Source organism: Adiantum capillus-veneris, chromosome 5 (genome assembly GCF_014529385.1).
Source record: "Adiantum capillus-veneris isolate H3 chromosome 5, ASM1452938v2, whole genome shotgun sequence".
Lineage (NCBI taxonomy): Eukaryota > Viridiplantae > Streptophyta > Polypodiopsida > Polypodiales > Pteridaceae > Adiantum > Adiantum capillus-veneris.
Window position 1 is genome coordinate 134,635,306 of NC_140935.1, and position 20,388 is coordinate 134,655,693.

A 20,388-nucleotide genomic window follows, 5' to 3' on the forward strand; every position below is an offset into this window, starting at 1 on the left:
TGCTATTTGAGATAGTGGAAGGAGGGAAGAAAGTCCCACCCATTTTGTAGACTAAGGACCATATATTTGAGGCCATAAAAGTATGTGCAAGATATGGACGAAACATACATGAAGATAAAAGATAACTCTTGATAAGACTTAGGCAAAGCAAAAGAAATCCGTTGGTCGTCATCATCGTGAACTTGTATTTTCACTTGATGATTGGGTAGTTTTGCACTGTGAAAATTCCAGGTTAAAACCTCACTATGCAATATTATGGTCCTTTTAGATCTCAGATAAGATCAGCATGTAGCTTACTTGTTGAAGCTACAAGAAGCTCGTAATATTTTCCATGTCAGACTTGTAAGGCCCCTTTTTAGTGATGTGCTAGCAAATATGCCTTATGAGGAGCAACCTAGAGTCAAAGAATTGGATGAGATTCTTGTTCCAAAACATATATTGGTACATAAGGAAAGGAAGATTAGAGGAAAGGTTGCAAGAGGCTACTTGGTGAAGCTCAATAACTATTTATCATTGAAAGCCAAATGGATGGAAGAGCCTGAATTGGTTAATTCACCTCACTTATTGCAACTATATCTTGAAGCCTTTCAAATGGAACCCATAGTGACTTGATGTACCTCTATGGAGCAATGTGAGAGCATGATTCATTATGCTCAAAAGAGTAGTTAATCAATTGTATCTACTCTTTCCATGCAGAATTTGGCCTAGAGAAGTTTGTACTTGAGAGTACATGAGAAGACTTCTATGCTAGATATATGTGGTAGCCAAGTTGGTGGGATTGTTTAATTTTGCAGTGCTACATTTTTTGGAAGCATTAATTTTCCCATCATAGAGGATATGTGGTATCAAGAGATATCAACATGTATTATTGGCATGCAAGAGAGGTTGCTTGTAGTATTTCAAGGGTGGGGTATGTCACCAAGAGGTGTAATTTTCATGTTGCCTTCTTTAAATATGTACTAACTTTTTTTGTTTGTTTTATTTTTTCTTGTTTTCCTCAAAACCCTTGAGAAGGTGCAAGTGGACATTGCATGGCCAGTGTGAAACGCATGTAGCCAAACAGGTTTCTTACATTGGGAATCTAGGTCAATCAATCAAGGACTACTCAAGCCAGTTCGCATTGAATTCTGATGAGTACGAAATCTTGTGTGCACCAAAATACAACTTGGGGCACTCAACAAGTCACTCACAATTGTAGAAGTTGGGAGGGGTTAGGAAATCGAACCATAAGGGGCAAACTCGACACTTGTCAGTAAGAAAAGAAACTTGCTTGACAACTCAACCTCCAAAAGCAAGGGGCTATCTTAGGGGGTGCTCAAGAAGAGAAGGGGCTGCCTCTGGCTCATTTGTGAATAGATTCTCAGGTTTGAAGCTTTAGTAGAAAGCTTGATTTCTCCCTTGTCTCATGTAGCGTGACGATTCCACTCTCGTACATCTCTCCCCCCCTTACACATATGGTAATGCCCCACTAGTTGGGCTACTCATATGACTATATATAATCTTGTGGATTTTACGTGTGTTTTCCAAGGGCAAGAACCTTTGAATAAGAATCAGATTAGCTAATTGCCAAATTTTCTTTATAGGTACAAATAGTTCCATCCCAAAAATTTGCAAAAACAAAGAGTTTCCTCGTGTGAAAACTTGTCCAAACAAAGGAGAGGTGTCCCATTGTGTGGAGAGCTCCTAAGACACTCGTAGACATGTTTGCTCCACTCAAAATGATCCAAAACAAAGAATTGAGCTTGTTAGGTTTTGCACCTAAACTGCAAGTTAAAAACCAAGGAGGCCTACCAAAAGCCTTAGGGTGGTTGTACTGGAGTCTAGGCACCTATCAGTGGAAAAATACAATATAGTAGTAGACTGAAATCTACTTACAACTCACCAAAAAGCTTCTAAAATGCAAGGGAATGCATCCTTGGCTTGTACTTTTGATCCACAAAGATTTTGGCACCATTATGCTTTTAAAATGGGATTGAAAATTTGAAATTTCTACCCTTGACAAGTTTGAACAGTTTGATGAGTGCTACATGAGACAAGGGAAGAAGGCAAGCTTTCCATTAACACTTCAAACCTGAAAATCCACTCACAACGCTAAAAATTCACCTTCCTACACTCATAGTGGCCACTCCTCTTAGGATCAGGCTTCTAGATATGCGTGTTGACTTGTAGGTTTCTCTCCTACTGCCATGTGTCTAGTTTTCCCATTTGGTTTAATTTCCTAGTACCCACCAACTTATGAGTCCTACCATAGCCCGAGTAAGATTTTGCGAGCAAAGCAAAACTCGAGCGAAGATCTATAGTTGTGGTATTGGCACCTATCTAGAAAAAATGGCCATGATCATTATGACACTTCTCACCAAAAACTATGCATGACATATATAGTACTTTTGAAAAAAACACACAGTTTCCCTTGTATATGAAGCAATATTTCAAAAATAACCATAAACCTTCACGGCACCTCACATGAGGATTTTAAATCTTAACCAAATCCATCAATAGAGTACATAGTATCTGTCCATAATCTAGAATATTAGAACATCTATAGTTGTGGTATTATCACCGCTCGAAAAAATAATAAAAATGGCCATAACCATTATGCCTCCTCTCACGAAAAACAAAGCAAAACAAACATAGTACTTGTTAAAAAAATTGGACATAGTTTCCCTTGTACATGAAGCAATATTTCAAAAATAATCATAAGCCTTCACGGCACCTCACATGAGGATTTTAAACCTTAACCAAATCCATCAAGACAGTACATACTACTTATCCACGATCCAAAATATTAAAACATCTGTAGTTGTGGAATTATCACCGCTCAAAAAAATAATAAAAATGGCCATAACCATTATATATCCTCTCACGAAAAACAAAGCAAAACAAACATAGTAGTTTTAAAAAAGTTTGGACATAGTTTTCCTTGTATATGAAGCAATATTTCAAAAATAATCATAAGCCTTCACGGCACCTCACATGAGGATTTTAAATCTTAATCAAATCCATCAAAACAGTACATACTACTTATCCACAATCCAAAATATTAGAACATCAGTATTTGTGGTATTATCACCGCTTGAAAAAATAATAAAAATGGCCATAACCATTATTCCTCCTCTCACGAAAAACAAACAAAGTACTTTAAAAAAAAATTGGACATACTTTCCCTTGTACATGAAGCAATATTTCAAAAATAATCATAAGGCTTCACGGCACCTCACATGAGGATTTTAAACCTTAACCAAATCCATCAAAATAGTACATACTACTTATCCACAATCCAAAAAGTAGAACATCAAATGTTAAAAGTTTCCATCGTGATATAACGAGATTCTTATGAACATAACAAGACATGAATTTGAATTTTAACATCCACCAATGTTATAAATCCATTGTTCTTATGATGACTCACACTCATCATCGATGAATACGTTCTCTGATACCTCTCAGGGATGCAAGAAATGTATCGCGTATCTGCTGCCATGGTTCTAGCCATCTGCTCTGCGTAGACCGGCAATGTACTTCTTTTTTTTTTTTTAAAGATTGTGAAGTTAAACAGCAAACAAGTAATATAGGCAGTATCGATGATCAATAAATACCAACGCTAATACAAAAATAGTGACAAAAAAGATGAGAGAAATGTCAATGTCAAAAGTAAGAGGGGCCCTCACTAGTCGTCAAAGGGATTGCCACACGATGGCATGTCACTCTCATCATCAATATCTAAAGAGGTGGACGCCTCCTCTCTGCCCCGCTTTCTAGGGTGAAGCAACGGTAACACATATCCTGAAATCAGTGGCTCATCAATGTCGACTGCAACACATGCTTGTCCTGAAGCCAAGCAAGCTGCTAGTACAAGGGTTGTGCCACATCCAAGCTCCAAACAAATACCTCCTCGTCGGCAAAGCAGCTCCACAAAACATGCAATGAAAGAATGGCTCCGTTGCAGTCCTCCTCGCAATGGCTCGCCTGATCATGATCTAGCTTGAGAGAGCTCCGGAAGGTGATGCACCATAAAAGAATCCAAAGAGTGCATACCAAGACGGGAGAACAAGGCAGTGCTTTTTGATACAAAGCAAGGTGGACGCATACCCACTCTGTGAATCATAAATAGCATAGAGCAATTACACTGCAAAACAAGACACATGATTAGAGCAAACAACAAGACAAAGTGCTGAAATATTGATGCAAAAACAAATGTATCACCTCCACACGACCACCAAAACTCTCCACATAACCATATGCTCCATGATGGAGCACTACAATGCGTCGATGAACCACCATCTCCAAAGCACGAGAAAATCTCTCCACCCAACCAACAGCCTCTCCTGTTATTTTAACTAAATATCAATAATAAATACCACAAATATTACAAATTTTTTGCATGACTATAAACAAGATAGAACTGCCAAAGAAACCACGATCAACAGCCATCCAGAATCCGCCAATGTCGAGAATGCCAAATGAATGCCAGCACGTACATGATCCTCAGTGCAAATGTCCCAACGAGGTGAAGTAGAGGAGCCTAAGAGGGACCCACCAAATGGAAGATCTAAGAAAATCAAATCTGGAGCCCATGAAACTGATTTCGTGCCGCGGGTATACAAGATAGAGTCAGAGCGTGCCCACACGAGATGCTCGTGTACAGGGACCCATGCAAGATTACGGATCCTCGCCCTATAGTCTGCAGCAATGGCAATGTAGTCCCCAACAATAGCCATGCATTGAGTATCCATAGAACTAGAGAGACAATGAGATGGAGACTCCATAATATAAACAAAAGAGATACTCCTTCGAGCCACGATCGTGCCAGGAGCAACTGAGACATTACAATGAGGTTTAATAAGCCATGCATCAACGTGGAAGGAAAGCATTAACAAATGTTTTTGTAGTTTACCTGGAGGTGGCTCCACCTCCTCGTCAATGATCTGATCCACAAGCCTCTCCTTTTCCTTTTGTGAGTTGCACATTGCTAAAATAGATAACTTCAAATCAGAGCACTGTAACTTTTAGATAGGTAAATATGAGCATGATCAAAACATACCTGCACGACTCTCTTCTACTATGTCTACTGGAGGAACCTTCATCGCAGCATCCTTCGATATCATCTCTTGTAGCTCTCTTTCACGTCCAAGAACATGGCCCTTCTCCATATCTATCCACCATGGACAATTATCTATCTCCCAAGGAGTCAATGTGTGCATAGTAGAGGGAAACATGCTTGTGTCTTGGATCGCTAGCTGAGTCCACTGTCTAGCCAGAAAGGGCATGGCAGGAAAGACACTCTTGGTAACCAAGAACATGAAGAATCTACAAAGGTCAATTAGGTGACACGAATATAAGAAACAATAACAACGAATATTATATATCTAAGTCAGTTAGTGATTCACCTGAAAGCCAAACGTTGTGCTGCCATTCTCAATGTATCCACCTTCTTTAATGCCTGCTTATCGATATCCTTAGTCTTCACTCCAAGAGACACCTCTATTGGAAATAGATAGGGCCTCGCCTCAAAGTTAATTTCTTCAAAGTAGAATGCAAGAGTGCAGTCATGCTGCAAAGGCACCCCGCCTGACACATCCAAAAGATCTGACACAATCTGAAATGCCCTCTGAAAAACCCGAGCCAAAAAACCCTCTCTACGAAGCCAGCTACAATCCCAAATAAAAAGAGGAGACAAAGTTAGACTTATATATAAAGGCATGATATATTTAGTACTTTTAATCTTAGCTATACTTACATGCGAAAGACGTGATCTCCCTTTTTCAGACCATATGCACTCCTTGTAATCTTGTCTGCTTCCAATAATGAAACCCAATGAATCTTGCTTTGCACAGGGGCATCTTAAAGTGCTATTAAGTTCATCTTCTCCAACGTAGCCCAACTATCAAGACCCCATTTCAAAGACAAAACTCTTGCTAGCCAATCCGTCCCAAGATTGGATCAACAATGTTAAGCAACTGAAAAATTTAATATTGCATATGACAAGTACTTAAGTAAATTTTTGCACGTTTTCCTCAAGAGAATGCCATGAATTCATGTTATCTACATATCTTTCCAATTCGATCCTGATATTTGTGAGTAATCTCCTCACAAATTCTCTCTTCTTCTTTCTGATGCTCTTCCGAAGACAAGCTTTGTTTGATAAGAGCAACTCGCTTTTCTTTTTCTTTTGTCATTTGAATCTAAAATTAAATATACGTTAACAAGCTTTGAAATCATGCATTTAAATGAGAGTAAAAATCATTTAGTCTGACACATACGTCATAGACCAATCTACCAAGGTACCGTCGCGTAAGTGGATACCAAGGCTCTGTACCTTTGACATTCTTCTTCCGTACAGCGGCAACAAGTTTTTGATCTCTATCTGGCAAACCCTTTAGATACATTTCATGGTCGGTTGTACAAATATGTGTCGTATTAACAATCTCATCACGAAGATGAGTGACAACAAGATCATGAGTGTTCATGCTGCATTGAAAGACCAAAAAACCATTTGATACTCACATTCAAGTGTTAGCAAAGATAGAAGAAACATCAACACTTACAAGTTCATTCGTTGTAAACTGCTTAGCAAGGCAATCTCTGCACCTTAGTGGGATTTATAATGGTGCATAGGACTCAACAGTGTTTCTCCTTTGAAGTGGAGAACTTCTCTTTTATCGCTTCCCTCCAAGCCACGGTGCGATAATTCCCTTCCCAAACATAGAACATGTGATTTGTGAGATCTTGAAACTTTCTTTGTTTGTTTAACTCGGCTTCAAATTCTTCATTGATTTCATTCCAAAGAGGATCCCATGTAGCCTTTATCTCATCTAGAACATTTTCAAGAATGTCTGCACCTCTATGCATAAAGATATTTTGCTTATCTTCCATCTCAGACGTTGCGGTAACCTCATCCATTATCTCCCATGGAACAATCTGTAAACCATTCTCCTTGGGGGCTAAAGTATCATCAACTTCGTGTAGAGAGCTCTGTCCCATTTCCATGGAAAGAACCTCCTCACCTTGTGTCTCAATTTCCTCTATCATGTCGGTAGCTGAGACTGAAGATACTTGATCACTAGCATCTACCTGGCCATAAAGAGAAGCATTGTTACTCCTTCCCCTTCGTGATCTTCCACGCGGTTTCGGGTTGTTTCAACATCAACAAAAAACATGGAGACAATAATTTTACAAAAGAGTCAAATTATATATGGCACCATATTGAAATAAAACACAATAGAAATCTATAAAAAAATTGGACAGAGCTACCTTTGTACATAGAGCATTATTTCAAAAAATACTATAGCCCATAATGGCTTCTCACTTGAAAAATTTTGGTCTTTAAAATTCTTTCATAAACATAATTTATGAAGCAACACATTAAGCAACAAATTTAGTACAAATATCATAAGACAATGCATATGTAAATAAAGTAAATGGTTTATATGCATGTTGGCTATTGTTTTATTTGTCAGAAAGATAGTACTCACACACATATACTAGTAGTCATCATAGTGTATACACCCTCTTCACATTTGTGAGACAAGTACTAGTTATAGTAAAAGATCAACTATTGTTTCTATGCCATCAAAAAGATGTAATTATTCAAGTGCTTAAATATGCAAACAAGGCCTTGAGAGTTTGTGATGATCCATGCCCTAGCATTTGCCAAACATCACAAACCAACGAAGATCCATGACAAAGCTGTTTACAATGGACTGTTTACAGTATCTAGGCCCCTTGTAATGCATAGAAAACGTGGTATTTAAAATGGGTAGCATTTGAACAAATGTATCACAAAAACGTGCTAACAAACTACCTAATTAGCCGGGGTCTCCATACATCAAATGCATGCAAAGGTCATACTGCATGCTGTAGAACCAACTGATATTAAATTGAGCAATATCCCCATTCAAAGCCAAGCTAATATAGAAGGGAAATGTTAAGCTAAGTTCAGGATGCATTAAGCTCGGAGTTTACTCATCACTTTCAAAGCAAAGAATCACACAATTTTAAAGACCAAAGTTTGCATTGAGTACCTTGTAGGTGGACGCCCCTTCGAGTCAACGCGGAGTTTCGACCAGCCATTGTCAATCCACGTTCTCAATCTTACCTCTCAAAGCCCTTTCTAAAGCCGGAAACCACACTCTTTTGAAATCGGAATCCACGGACCTGCTGAGCTTATCGCTGAACGTAAGCTACATGAACCACCGCACGCCGGCGCGCGCTCCTACGGCTACCTGAACTCGCCTGCGTTGAACCAGTCTGCACCTAAACCAGCCTGACTGAACGCTGACCTGCTGCGCCTAAACCTGCCTGAAATCGAACTGCCTGACCTGCCTGAACCGGCTGAAATACCTGACCTGCTTGCGTTGGCCTTGTGTAGGGCATCAAGAGACAAGATCGTTCGCTATGTACCTGCCTGAACTATCGCGCGCTCCTACAGGTAGATAGCTATGGCTCCTCGCACACACGCGCAACAGAGAAAACGCAAGCACGCATGTAGAAGGGAAAACCTCCACGCACACGCGCAACAGAGGAACCTCAGAGAGATCGCGTTTCACAGAGGCCCAATAATTAAAATTTTAAAAGATTTTGGCATAAGTCAAGTTACTTAGAGGATCAATTTTACTAGATTTTACAGATTTTTACTCATTAACAAGATTTTATTGAATTCTTTAGATTTTGAACCGGATTTGCTTAACGTTTTGGTGATCATGTTTTATGAATGCAAGCCGTCCGCATCGCTTTTTGGAGAATGACGCCCAAAATAACGACTACCATCTGTAGCTGATGTTATTTTTTAGTCTAGACTCTACACTCACTTTCATTTGAAACTTAATTAGTAACCTTAACTTCTCTAAGACGTTTGCTTCCAATGTCTAGGCACATTACAAAATTTGGGCCACAAGTTGGTCAAAAGCTTGTCCTTATTTTTGAAGGCAACACATATGCGCTTTCTGTCTCTTCTGTGAAACAGCATTTTGAGTTAACTAATGCGTTTACTTTACATCCACTTACACTAAGTGGAGGACAGGTAAAAATGGAAGTTATTGAGTCTATTAGTGGTGAAGAGGTATTCCTTCTGAATCATGATGTCTATCAGTTCTTCAAGGTTCGCTTGACAATTCCTGAACATGACAATGGAATTAAGGCTCCTCCAGTAATTGTCAATTTAGAATCAGATGCCGAGTCACGTGGCTGCTCTAGCGTACTTGATATTATACGCTCAATGCCTTTGTAGAGAAACTTGTACTTGGCCCTGAAACAAGCTAAAGATATCATTCAAGTTCAAGAGCTTCCTGTGTTTTATGATGGATATGTTGCATTTGAGTTGCCCTCTCTATGTCACGCTAATGGAATGATTGGGATGGAACAGAGACATGATAGCCACATGTGGACCGAATATGTCAGATGTAGCAGTGATACCTTCCAGGGGTCGTTAGGTTCAATCGATACTCGGGTCACTTATGTTGTGTCAACTTTGATTGTCCATATTACTCGAGGACAGGACTCTACAATATTGAATTTCTGAACACGATCACACCTTTGTCAAGTAGACGAAGGATTGAACGAAGCTTGGAATGCGCCAAAAGATCAAAAAATATAAGTGCAAAAGGCTTAGAAGCAGTGCTTGACTTGAAGAGTAAGAGTAGATATCCATATATACATGATGTTCTCTTCCCTGGTCAACTTGGAAATGCCCACCAACCATATGTGTTCAAGATGTCAATAATTGGGCCAGGAAGTGGAGTTGATCAGGTTAATCGAATGCGTCCGGGTGGAAATCTTGAGCAGATGTGGATACACTTTGATCATGTGCATCGTGTGCAAGGATGGCCCACAATGTCTGCACATGTTTATGATCCGTTTGTTCGTGAACTTATGACAATCGCAACATGTGAGTTTACTGTGGAGAATAAGTTTGCACAGATAGAGTTTTGGAAGATGCTCAATAAGGTGGTTCAAGATCAAGGATTTGATAAGCCTGAGTTTAGAGGTTTCATGTCTGATGAGGCTCATGCAAATTGGATAGCAATCAGAACAATTTACTTTGGGGGTCCCAACAAGGTTGTACCATCTAAGGAAAGGTCTTGCGTGTTTCATTGGGAGTAATCCATGATCCTAATCCATGATCCGACATACTACTAAGTGTATCAAACCTTCCTCACAAGAGGAACACAAAATTAAATGCCAAAATTGGTGAAATGCACCATCAGAGAATCAAGCAGATATTTGCAAAGGAGAGCTTCGTCACTTTTGGAGAGCAGGGCATGCTGTTGATGGTGAAGTTTCATGTTTGGAGACATGGTTGTCTTGGTGGGATATCAGAGTTTCACATTGGGGAGGAAGATTTGTTATGCAAGATGAGTCTGGCATTTTTGTGCCAAACACTAACTTGTCTAAGAGTAAACATGCTAGCATGCGGGCATGCTTTGGTTTCAAAGAGAAAATTAGTTATATGAAGCCGCAGGGGCAGATATGGCAATGGCTGTACTACAAAGTGCTAAGTACAATGCATACCTTAAAGGTGCAAAGACATGTAGTGGTTGCGGAATACAAGACCTTGCGCAAAGATTTTTACATCATTCATCCACTGCCTCGGCTGCAACAAAGTTGGTCAATCTTACACACTACTCAATGGAAAAAATGGGTTTGCAAAGTCCAGAGATGAATAGGTCAAATATAAGGGAGAAGAGTGTAAAGAAAAAGAGACCAATCTTTGTGGATGCTGGTGTTGTGCTAGAGGATGATAGCCACAAGCCCGAGTATGTCACAGTCACTGAACCCATTGGTAGAAAAAAGTATGCACGTGCACATGGGGAAACAAAGTATTGGCCTGAGGTGACTGTTGCAAAAACGGTATGGGCAATTAGGAGAACTGAACCTGGACGTAAAATGACATGTTTTGGAATTTTGCAAGATCAAACATATAGATGTGGACGATTCATTAATCAAGGCTCGCCTAATATTAATTCTAGGGTAGCTGCACCGTGCTTTTGGGGTAGAAGAAGATATCCCTCGTCAGGATCAAAGCCTGGGGGGATTGTTGAGGGTTATGTATGGTTCTTCAATGCTAGTAACATGCACACATGGAAGATTCATGACATGGTGGTGGGGCCACCCGGACCTGCACTAGGGGTTTGGAGGGTCGCAGAGGGTACAAATCTACTACCACATGAGGCAGAACAACTCCAAGCAAATGGGTTTGTACTTCAACAACAACATGAGGTAGAATGTGCAACTGTGAATGGGGAAATCGAGCAGCAAATAGAGTTACAAGTGCCTTCGGCCCAAATACAGGGATGGCAAGGTTATTAAATGGCGCTCAAAGCTGACAAAAGAATTTTAGACCAGAATTGATATTGGAAAACGCATGGGAGCAACATTAGTTAAAGAGGTTATTGTTGTGTGCAATGAAACACATGTTTTCTACATTAGCACAGAGGGGTCAAGGGCAAAGGGAGTTTCATACTCTGTGACATTGTCTTATTTTCCAAGATGTACATGTGAGGACTTCCAAAAGAGAGAGTCCAAGAGGTTGACATATGTGCCATGCAAGCATATTTACTATGTGTTTCTCCAAATTTTGGGTTTGGACTCTCATGCCCATGAGTTCATGCACCAAGAAACCCTAACGAAGGTGGAGCTATTTCAAGATTTGGGAGGATTGCGATTAAATGTGCAGCAATAGTTAAAGTGCCTCTAGATGTAAAGGCTTTGTGTGGTATGTAGTTTGAAATGCAGCGGTGTTTTGTCAACTTATGATAAGCCCTAGTTTGTGAGAGATCAGCCCTATGATAAGCCCTAGCGATATTTTGTATACTTATGATAAACCCTAGTTTGTGAGAGATCAACACAAGTTTTGAGAGTGCATTCTATTAATAGTTTCTTGTAAATTTCATATGTGTTTGTACAAAAATGAACACTATTTTGTTTTAAACAATGTAAGATGCAACGGTTCGCTACATAATCTTATTGAAGATTGGGGTTATGTTCTTCATTCAATTTCTTTTGTCAGTTTTTTGGTGGCTAGGTTAGTTCAAGTGCCTCTCTTAAATTTTCCATTTACGTTTGCGAACAAATTAACATTATGGATATTTTGTTATAAACAAAGTAAGATACAACAAGTTCGCTTATCTAACCTATCTCACTCGGTTTTTTGTTTGCTCGGAAGTACTTGCTCAGGGATGGGGATTCCCCCCAACTTATGAAGTCCCATCGAGGGGCCTTAATGACATTAATTGAGGCTAGCTACTTCTCTACTAGTCAGATTTTAGTGCCGATCAGCCCAACCATCTTGTCACTTGCCTAGCCTTAACTCCTACAAGTGAAACTCTTGGCCAACAACCATTTCAGATTGGCCATGCAATGTACGAGCATTTGTAATTTCAAAAATAGGATTTCAAAAATCAAGGGAAGGAAACCAACAAAAAAAGTTAATGTCTATCATGTGTCTAGAGCATTTAAAACAACTCATAGGTCCTTTTGTATATGTCCAACATTCGCTCATTGGAGTTGAGTCTTTGAATCTCGTATGCTATGGTATTCCCTTCTTGAAGCAAAGTTTGGCTCAAAGGCAATCATCCAGGCATTACATTGGACCTCAAATAGCTTTGAGAGATCCCATAAGTTGAGAAATAAGTTTTTCTTTAAACTTTTTAGAAATATTTTTCTCTCTTTGCGGTCCATGTATACTTAACGTTCTTTTTTGTTAAGTCAAGTATTGGACCTGCTATAAGCATGGATTTTTCTTATGAAGCATCTCTAGTATGCACTCATACCCTTAGAGCTTTGCAACTCATGTAGATTCCTTGGATTAGGCCATCTTTTATTACCTCTACTTTTTGTGGATCCATAGAAATACCACCTTTAGAGATAATGTGACCTAATTATTGAATCTCTCTCGAAACTTACCAGTCCATGTTATTTCCTTTTTGAACTCCTCTTGTGGATCTTGTGAAGCTCAATAAGGAGGCTTATTAGGCAGTGAGCTTCATGGTAAAAGCTCCATTGTATGGCCATTGTCCCCTCATTGTGGAGATAGCTCACGGGGATATCATCAATAAAAACATTTTGGAATTCATTTAGGAATTTAGACAATTCTAATTCCTCTTGATTCCCGTTTTTTTTTTAAATTTAATAATATTGTTATTGGTTGAAACATTAAATTCATTTACAGACTTTCTAACAGAAATCATGTATATGAAAATATAAATTTTCATTAACTTGTGAAAGCATGCATATTTACAAGGAATAGGATACTACCCGACTCATAAACATGTATGTACATATCTCCTAGCATAGGAAAAACAAAAGCCTTTTTCTATAAGCATCCTCTTTTGGAGTTTCCAACATAGAAACTCAAGGTGGCTTGTTGCGTGCATTTCTTTGGGGACAAGCACGATAGACATGCCCTTGTTGTCCACACTTGTAGCATTTGTTATCCTTACGATAACACTCTAGCTCTATTGCAGAGAGTTTATTCTTACCTTTATAGACTCCTTTCTCCTTAGCTTTGTTATCGGTGTTGCTAGAGTTGCCTTTGGAGGAAGTTTGAGCATTAGTCCTCCCTCTAGGCTCATTTTGATCCTTCACTTCCATGGGTTTAGAGTTTTTCTTAACCCCTTGTTGGGAATCGATTTGAGAGGCGACCATAGTATGGTGTATGACCGTCGATATGGTATTAGGCCTTTGTGAGTTAATATACTCGGCCTTCTCTTCAAAAATACCCGCACATAATTGTTGCTCTTGCTCCCCAAAGTCTATCTTTTTGTAGATAGTGGCTTTGAGAAATAAATCCCAAAACTTATCTACATACTTTTGGATAGACTCGTAGGGAGAGAGTTTCAAGTTTTGCCATTTTGTGAGGACATTTTCTTGAGTGTTGCTTGCCAGAAACTGTTTTATGATGGAGGCTCTTAAAGCCTTCCATGTCTTTGGAGCTTTTCTTTGGGCTTGTAGGCTATCCCACCATTGTCGAGCGGAACTTTGGTAATGCATAGATACTTGACGCAGTTTAGAGGACTCTGTGAAGCCCTCATCACCAAAGTCCGCATCAAGTTGTTGGATGAAGGCCAAGACCTTGTCCATAGCACCAAAGGTGCCAGCATAGGCAAGGAAAGTGGTGTTCTTCCCTCCCTCTTTGAACTTCTTTAACTTCTTGGACCTTCTCCATACCGGATAGAACTTGCGATGGCCTTTCCTCTGGGGCTCTTTGAGAGAAGAGCCGCTACCTTCATTGGAATATGAGGAAGTTGATGAAGATGGAGAAGAGGGTGACCTCTTTCTCTCCTTTTCCTTTATTTGATACCTCTCTTCCCTTTTGTAATAACGAAGAGGAGGACTTTGCAGTGATCTTTCCCCCTTGGGGGAAGTTGGAGATCGTTGAGGCTGTCGTCTTCTTGGAGCCATATCTTTGGAAGTATTGGAAGACTCACTTCCTTCTCCTCCTCTTGGTGTAGGCTCTAAAGTAGAGACTTTGTCTTTCTTCTTGGATGGAGGTAAGCCTGCTAGTAAACATTTAAGCGCTTCATATGGGTTCTCCTCTTCTCTCACCGTAGAGAGCCCTCTTTTGGAAATCTCATGAAGATACTTCTCAGGTGCTCTCTCTTTTGGGGGAGTTTGAAGAATCCCATAACTATGAAGTTGTTGGAAAACTTCGCCTTGTAGGAATGGGTTTGCCATAGCTTGTTGCAGCTTAGAAACAAGACATTTGATAAGCATGGGAGCATCATCATTAGCACTTTCATGTGAAAAATCAAAGCTATCAATGTTCATTCTACTCTCTTGATTATTGTCAGCCATGTTAACAAAATTTATGTTTATACTTAGTGTATGCTTTGGCAATACAAAACCTTAGTTGCCACTCCTCTTAGCCTTTGAAAATCGGCTCTTAAGTATCTACACCCACGGCTCAAAGTGGTTAATTATAGAGAGTAGAGGAGTAGGTCTAACATAGCAGAGTTGCCAAGGGCTAGCTCCTTTCGGACTTCTTATGGCTCAATAATGGTAAAGCCGTAGGCAAGTCTAAAAAGACTCCATTATTAAGTCCAAAGCTCCCGAGGTGTGCACCATCCCCCACATAGTGGGCTTAACAAAATCGATATTAGATCCCAGTTCCACTTACCCTATTATAATTAACAACATCAACCATTTATACGCTACTTAAGGACCCCTCTTCTTAAGCAAGAAAAGAGAAACCTGGCTCTGATACCAATGTAATGGGAATGGCCTATGAACTTAGAGAATAGCGGAATTAAGAGAATTAAAGTGAGCAATTTTTGAGAGCATAGAGGGTGAACTTAATTGGTAGTAGCAACTCTATCATAACACTTAATTAACTAGGCATGAACAATACTCTTACAAGAGAGAGAGTGTAGAGAATATGACAACAGTTGAGGACCGGATTTATGTGGAGCCAATCCCCCCTCCAAAAGGCATTTGTATTATAGATTCTCTCATTAAGAGAGACTTGGTACAATACAATCTTTGTGTTCCTTGAGACCTCCTTGGCAATATGAAGATGAAAGGTTCACACACCAAGCTTTTGCATAATTTCAACAATCAATCTTAGCTTGGAAACAATCAAGAACTTGTGAACATCATTAATCTTTGTGTTCCCTAAATCATTTGAGTGCATGAAGATGTATACTTTTTATGCATCAACTTGTGCTTAAAGCAATAATTAATCTACCTTGCAATACAATTAATCTACTTGCATTAAGTAATTAATCTACTTGCAATAAACCATTAGCCTTCTTGCAATAAGCATAACATGCACTTGTAGAAAGCATTAACTATCCCAAGCCTCAATCCCAAGACCTCAAACACCTTCGAAGGTGGAGAGAGCTAGCAGGGAATGAGGGTAGGGAAGAGGAAGAAGAAACATTTCATAGGAGAAAGAAGTAGTTCCTCACTTATCATACTCTTGTTGCTAGCATACATAATAGCATAGTAATGAAGAAGGAGGAGATGGAAAGCTTAAGCATTGAAGCATAGCTCTTGGTTGGATTTGCATTCCATAGCCAAGAGAGTTGGTGTAGGCTCTCAACTTCTCAAGGAGCTTGGAGAAGGAGATGGAGCTCTTGCACTTTGCATAGCACACCATGAGAGTGTTTGTGAGTGTGTGTGGGTGAGTATACCCCCTAAGCACCCCCCTAGCTTGCTTGGGTCGACCCCCCCTTGTAAATCATGCTTGAAGCTCATTGGACCCCTCCAGGCCTAGCCAATCACAAGCAGGAGCCATTACAAGCAACATGGGTAGCCTTGGGACAAGTGTCCCCCTTTCCCCTTTGAGAGAGAGGACTTGATAAATGCAGAATCAATTAATTAAATATCCTAAATTATCATTGGACCCCTTGGGTGGCCAACCAATAGGCTTCAGGCACACCATGAGGGCAACATGGGGAGGAACTTGACAAGTGTCCTTGCTGCCTCTTCAAGCTGGGGCTTCCCTTGTGTGTGTGTGTGTGTGTGTTCTCTCTCATCCCCCCCCTTGTAGGCTCGCCCCCCTCCTTGTAGGGATCTTTTTGACTTTGGATGAGCAAGCCCCTTAGTCATCAAGCATGACAAAGCACTTGAACTAGGGGGTGTTCCCACAAGCATCTCAGGCAAGCATCTCAAGGCACTTCAAGCACCTTAATCATGTAGCAAGTCAAGCACATCAAGCATGGAGCCAGTCAAGCACCTCAAGCATGACAAGCACCTCGAGCTTAGGCCGCGGGTTCCCACTTCAAGCTCTCAGCCCTAGCTTGCCTAAGGTTGCCTAAGGTCAAAGGACTTTTACACACATTATTGGAGGTCTTCAATGAAGCTAACCCTAAGGTCTTATGCTCCATTGGTTAGCCTTGCTCTTTGATAGACCATCTCTCATTTCGGCCCCTTAACCATTGGCCCCGTGTTGAGATAGATCTATAAGCACATGTCTATAGCTTAACCCTTGTTCCCGTGTATTCTCCCACATTAAGTGATCAGTTTAATATGAGAAAATCATTTGGGTTGGATAGATATTAATTTTTATGACACATGTACTAGTTTATGTTGCTTTTATGGGAAGGAATATCATCAGTTACACTCTATGAAGGACTTGATCATTATAATTTGAATTGTTTGCAACAATGCTTTACAACATTTGCATTCAGAGTTTGTCCTAGTTTTTTGGACGGCGGGCTGGGCCTCTACCACTTGGCTTGCTATAAGTTTGTAACTTATAAGAATAGATTGCATTGGACTCCATTTGAAACATTAAAATAGCATCAATTATATACTTAGAAGGAAATATCTTTTGCTTGTTTACTGATAGAACCTCACTAATATGACAGATAAATAACTCATGAAGTTTTCTTAGGGGAATATACCACTCAGATTAGAAGAGGAAATTTGTCACTTTGATTAGAAGTGATAATTAAACTTATAAAAAAAAGGTTTTACTGTGGACCTAGCTTGTTAAAGGTAAAAAAGTTTTGTAAGATGGACATGGATAACAACTGGTATGGTCCATTAATACCTGTAAAACACATCCAAGGCTAACTGAATTTTTGTCTTGTTTGGATGGATGCAAGTAAGGACTCTATCTTATCTTGGAAGTTTTTTTTACTTTGGCAAGCTACCCTACTTTGGATGGAACACTCACTAATGACTTGGGAAGTTCTTTTACTTTCCGCATGCTGAAAGGGGATCTCTTTCCTACAAACATTGTACTTAAATGATTCTAATACTAAGTTGTTTTTGTCAGCTGTCTTTTGAATGTAAAAATTCAATTATGTCTTATTATCTAAGATTTAACAGCTACACACACATCCTATACATAAGGTTTTTCTTTCCAAGAGAAATCGAGATGCTGACTTTGGAAATTCTCTTGGAAATCAAGTTCTAAGTTGGACCCATAGTCTGTAATCCCTTGACCGGTTGACTGGTGTTAGGTGGTCCCTTTTAGACTCGTTTTCTGGTTCCCTGCTCACAGCTACTATAGTCTTTGATTTTGCCAGTTGAAGGTTTGCAGGCCCAAAAATATTACAATTACTGTTTCTACCTCTATTTATGTTTACACTGTCCCTTTTTAGGACTGCTTACCCTATAGAAAGACAGCTCGCAGTAGCACTAATCACAACCCTGAGAATCATACAAAGATTCTTGAACAGATTAGCTTTACCTTAAGGACCGTAAACCAAAGAATGCCTTGGCAATTAGAACTAGACCCTTCCTCTCTAGGAAGGCCAAAGATTGTATTACCTACTATGGCAAGTATAATTGAACCTCACCTCACTGTTTTTGCAGACTCTTGCTCTCTCATAAGGATTGGAACTAACCTCGGAGCCCCTCTCAATGGCCACTTCTCTTGTTCGCAAATGTATTAGCAGCTTGGATGCTTCACAACTAATTTATGATTCGGCTCTTACCTCTGACAAAAAATTATATGTCTTACATATGCTGTCTTTTAATGATTGGGTCAAGATTTTAGCAACTTTGGATAAAGACTCCATGGAAGGAGTAGATTTAATTTCCCAATACATTGCCCCGCTTCCTCTATTATCCTCACAATATCAGCAAGAACTTGCTATGTTCTCCTCCTCTGGTGCAGATCTGTCTAACTTTCTTAGGAAGTTATGTGGGCTTAATCCCTCTTTTGTCTGTGCACCAGTCACTCCTATTCCACAAACTGGTGGAATCTTTTGTTGGGATAGTGTAGCTCTTGAAGCAGTAAGAAATTTTAGAGTAATCTTTGCTCCCTCAATGACTCAAACCTCCTAGAGATGGTGCCCAAAATCTCTAAAGTTTTTCCTGTCTTGCTCATGAGACAAATTGAAATTGAATCCCTCATGGTTGACCATCAGCTTTGGGTCCTGCCCAACAAAGCTTTCTTAGCTCCTATTTTTAGTGAGATGTGGGTTTACCTTGCCAACCTCCCTGCCTCTACTGTGGAAGATTGCAGACTCAAGATTCTTAAAGGAGGGCAATTCTTGGACAAAGGTGAGCTCATCAAAGCACCCTTCAATCTCAATCTCATGGACCACTCCAAGTGCCCCTCAAATACAGGCCTGTATATCCATACCAAAGGAAACATGGAATTTGCCAAAAGTAACCCTGATTTTTACAGTGAGCCCATCTGAAATGTCTTTCGTTCTTATGTGAAATGTGCCTGCAGATTTCTTGACCCTAAAGCCTCATGTGAATCCAGCATCATGTGGTTTGATCATACCATGTGGTTTACTCTCAACCATTTGGACTTACTTTTCTCGGAGAAACCTGTAGATTTTCATCTTTTCCTCATTTGCTCTTGGTTAGGTGGCCAAGCTAAGCAGATTGTAATTGCACAGATTGCCTTCAACATCTTCCATGGACTTATGCTTGATATCTTGAAGGAGTTAAAAGATGAAGAACCTGGCATTTACTTAACTACTTATGCTAACTTTAAAGGTGTTAAGCTCATCACTAGTCTTCTTAAACCTTGTATTGATGGGGATGACTCCCATGCTCTCAAAAGGGCTAACTCTTTGATCACCCCCAACTCCTGCACTTCCTTCCTAACACCTAGTTCATCCCTCTAACCGAGGAAGAGTTTGTAGCTTTACAAGAGGAAGAGGTAGATCTCCCCCCATCAGAAACTTCCCTGAATTTTAAAACCCTAGTTATATTGCAGGTTGCTACAAGCCCTTGCGGAAGAAGAACTCTCAACAAAGTGGATCGAAAAATGTTTCATCTACATACACTGTCTCTTTCACAATGTACTCCTCAATTGGATTCAACCAAAAAATTATTTTTTGTGAGTGCTTTGATCTATTGTTTGGTAATCACAAATTGCTCGACAATATACTCATAGGATGGAAATATTATCATCCTGTAAAAAGGTTGATCTATAATAATGACTTTCTTCGGCAAGATTATGTCCCTCATTGTACATGTGTTCAGTTTACCACTTTTTGCAGAAATTTTGAGACTTTTGGTAACCATGTTTGCACTTCTAATCTTAGCGTTACCGAAAATACTAAAATACATAGAATTTTGGCCAAAGGGCTCAATCATATACCTAACTTCCCCAAAAACCCATACCTTGCCTTATCAACTATACTAAGCTGTCTCACTGACCTTGTCAGTGCTCTACGACTGGAGATGACAGTCCTACCGGACTTAAGGGAAGTGGTGAAGGAATGATTCCTTCATAAAATTTCACAACTTCCTAGTAAATGGTTATCATTTGAGGATTCTTGGCTTACTTCTCAGCTAACTCTTGATTTTCAAAAGACCTTTGATAAATGGTTTATTGTTGGGCTTGACAAAAGCTCTAACTGTCCCACTATTGTTTGCAAATACCTAGCTTGGAAGGCCGCTTGTAATCGAGTATCTGGTAAGTAATTATGTCATATTATTGCTACACCTCAAACTATTTCCAGTAAAATTGCTAAA

At 39.7% G+C, this 20,388-nt stretch overlaps 1 protein-coding gene across 1 annotated transcript; it reads right to left on the reverse strand.

Moving 5' to 3' along the window:
* Positions 1–3,667: 3,667 nt before the first annotated feature.
* LOC147458143 (uncharacterized) lies at positions 3,668–6,176 on the reverse strand. The gene is made up of 9 exons (XM_086513401.1): positions 6,047–6,176; positions 5,738–5,909; positions 5,388–5,648; positions 5,042–5,307; positions 4,895–4,969; positions 4,394–4,816; positions 4,204–4,337; positions 4,036–4,126; positions 3,668–3,966 (listed from the first exon to the last, which is right to left on the reverse strand). Exons 3-9 carry the CDS (start codon positions 5,411–5,413, stop codon positions 3,668–3,670), a joined length of 1,314 nt encoding a protein of 437 aa, XP_086369527.1. The 5' UTR covers positions 5,414–5,648; positions 5,738–5,909; positions 6,047–6,176.
* Positions 6,177–20,388: the final 14,212 nt, after the last annotated feature.

Bases quoted from the DNA above. Each gene is read 5' to 3' on its own strand.
- LOC147458143 (XM_086513401.1), bottom strand. From the start codon at position 5,413: ATGGCAGCACAACGTTTGGCTTTCAG. The intron at 4,970-5,041 runs GTATGTTTTGAT...TATCTATTTTAG, and splicing joins AGTAGAAGAGAGTCGTGCAG to CAATGTGCAACTCACAAAAG. The intron at 3,967-4,035 runs GTATGCACTCTT...GATCATGATCAG, and splicing joins TGCCTTGTTCTCCCGTCTTG to GCGAGCCATTGCGAGGAGGA.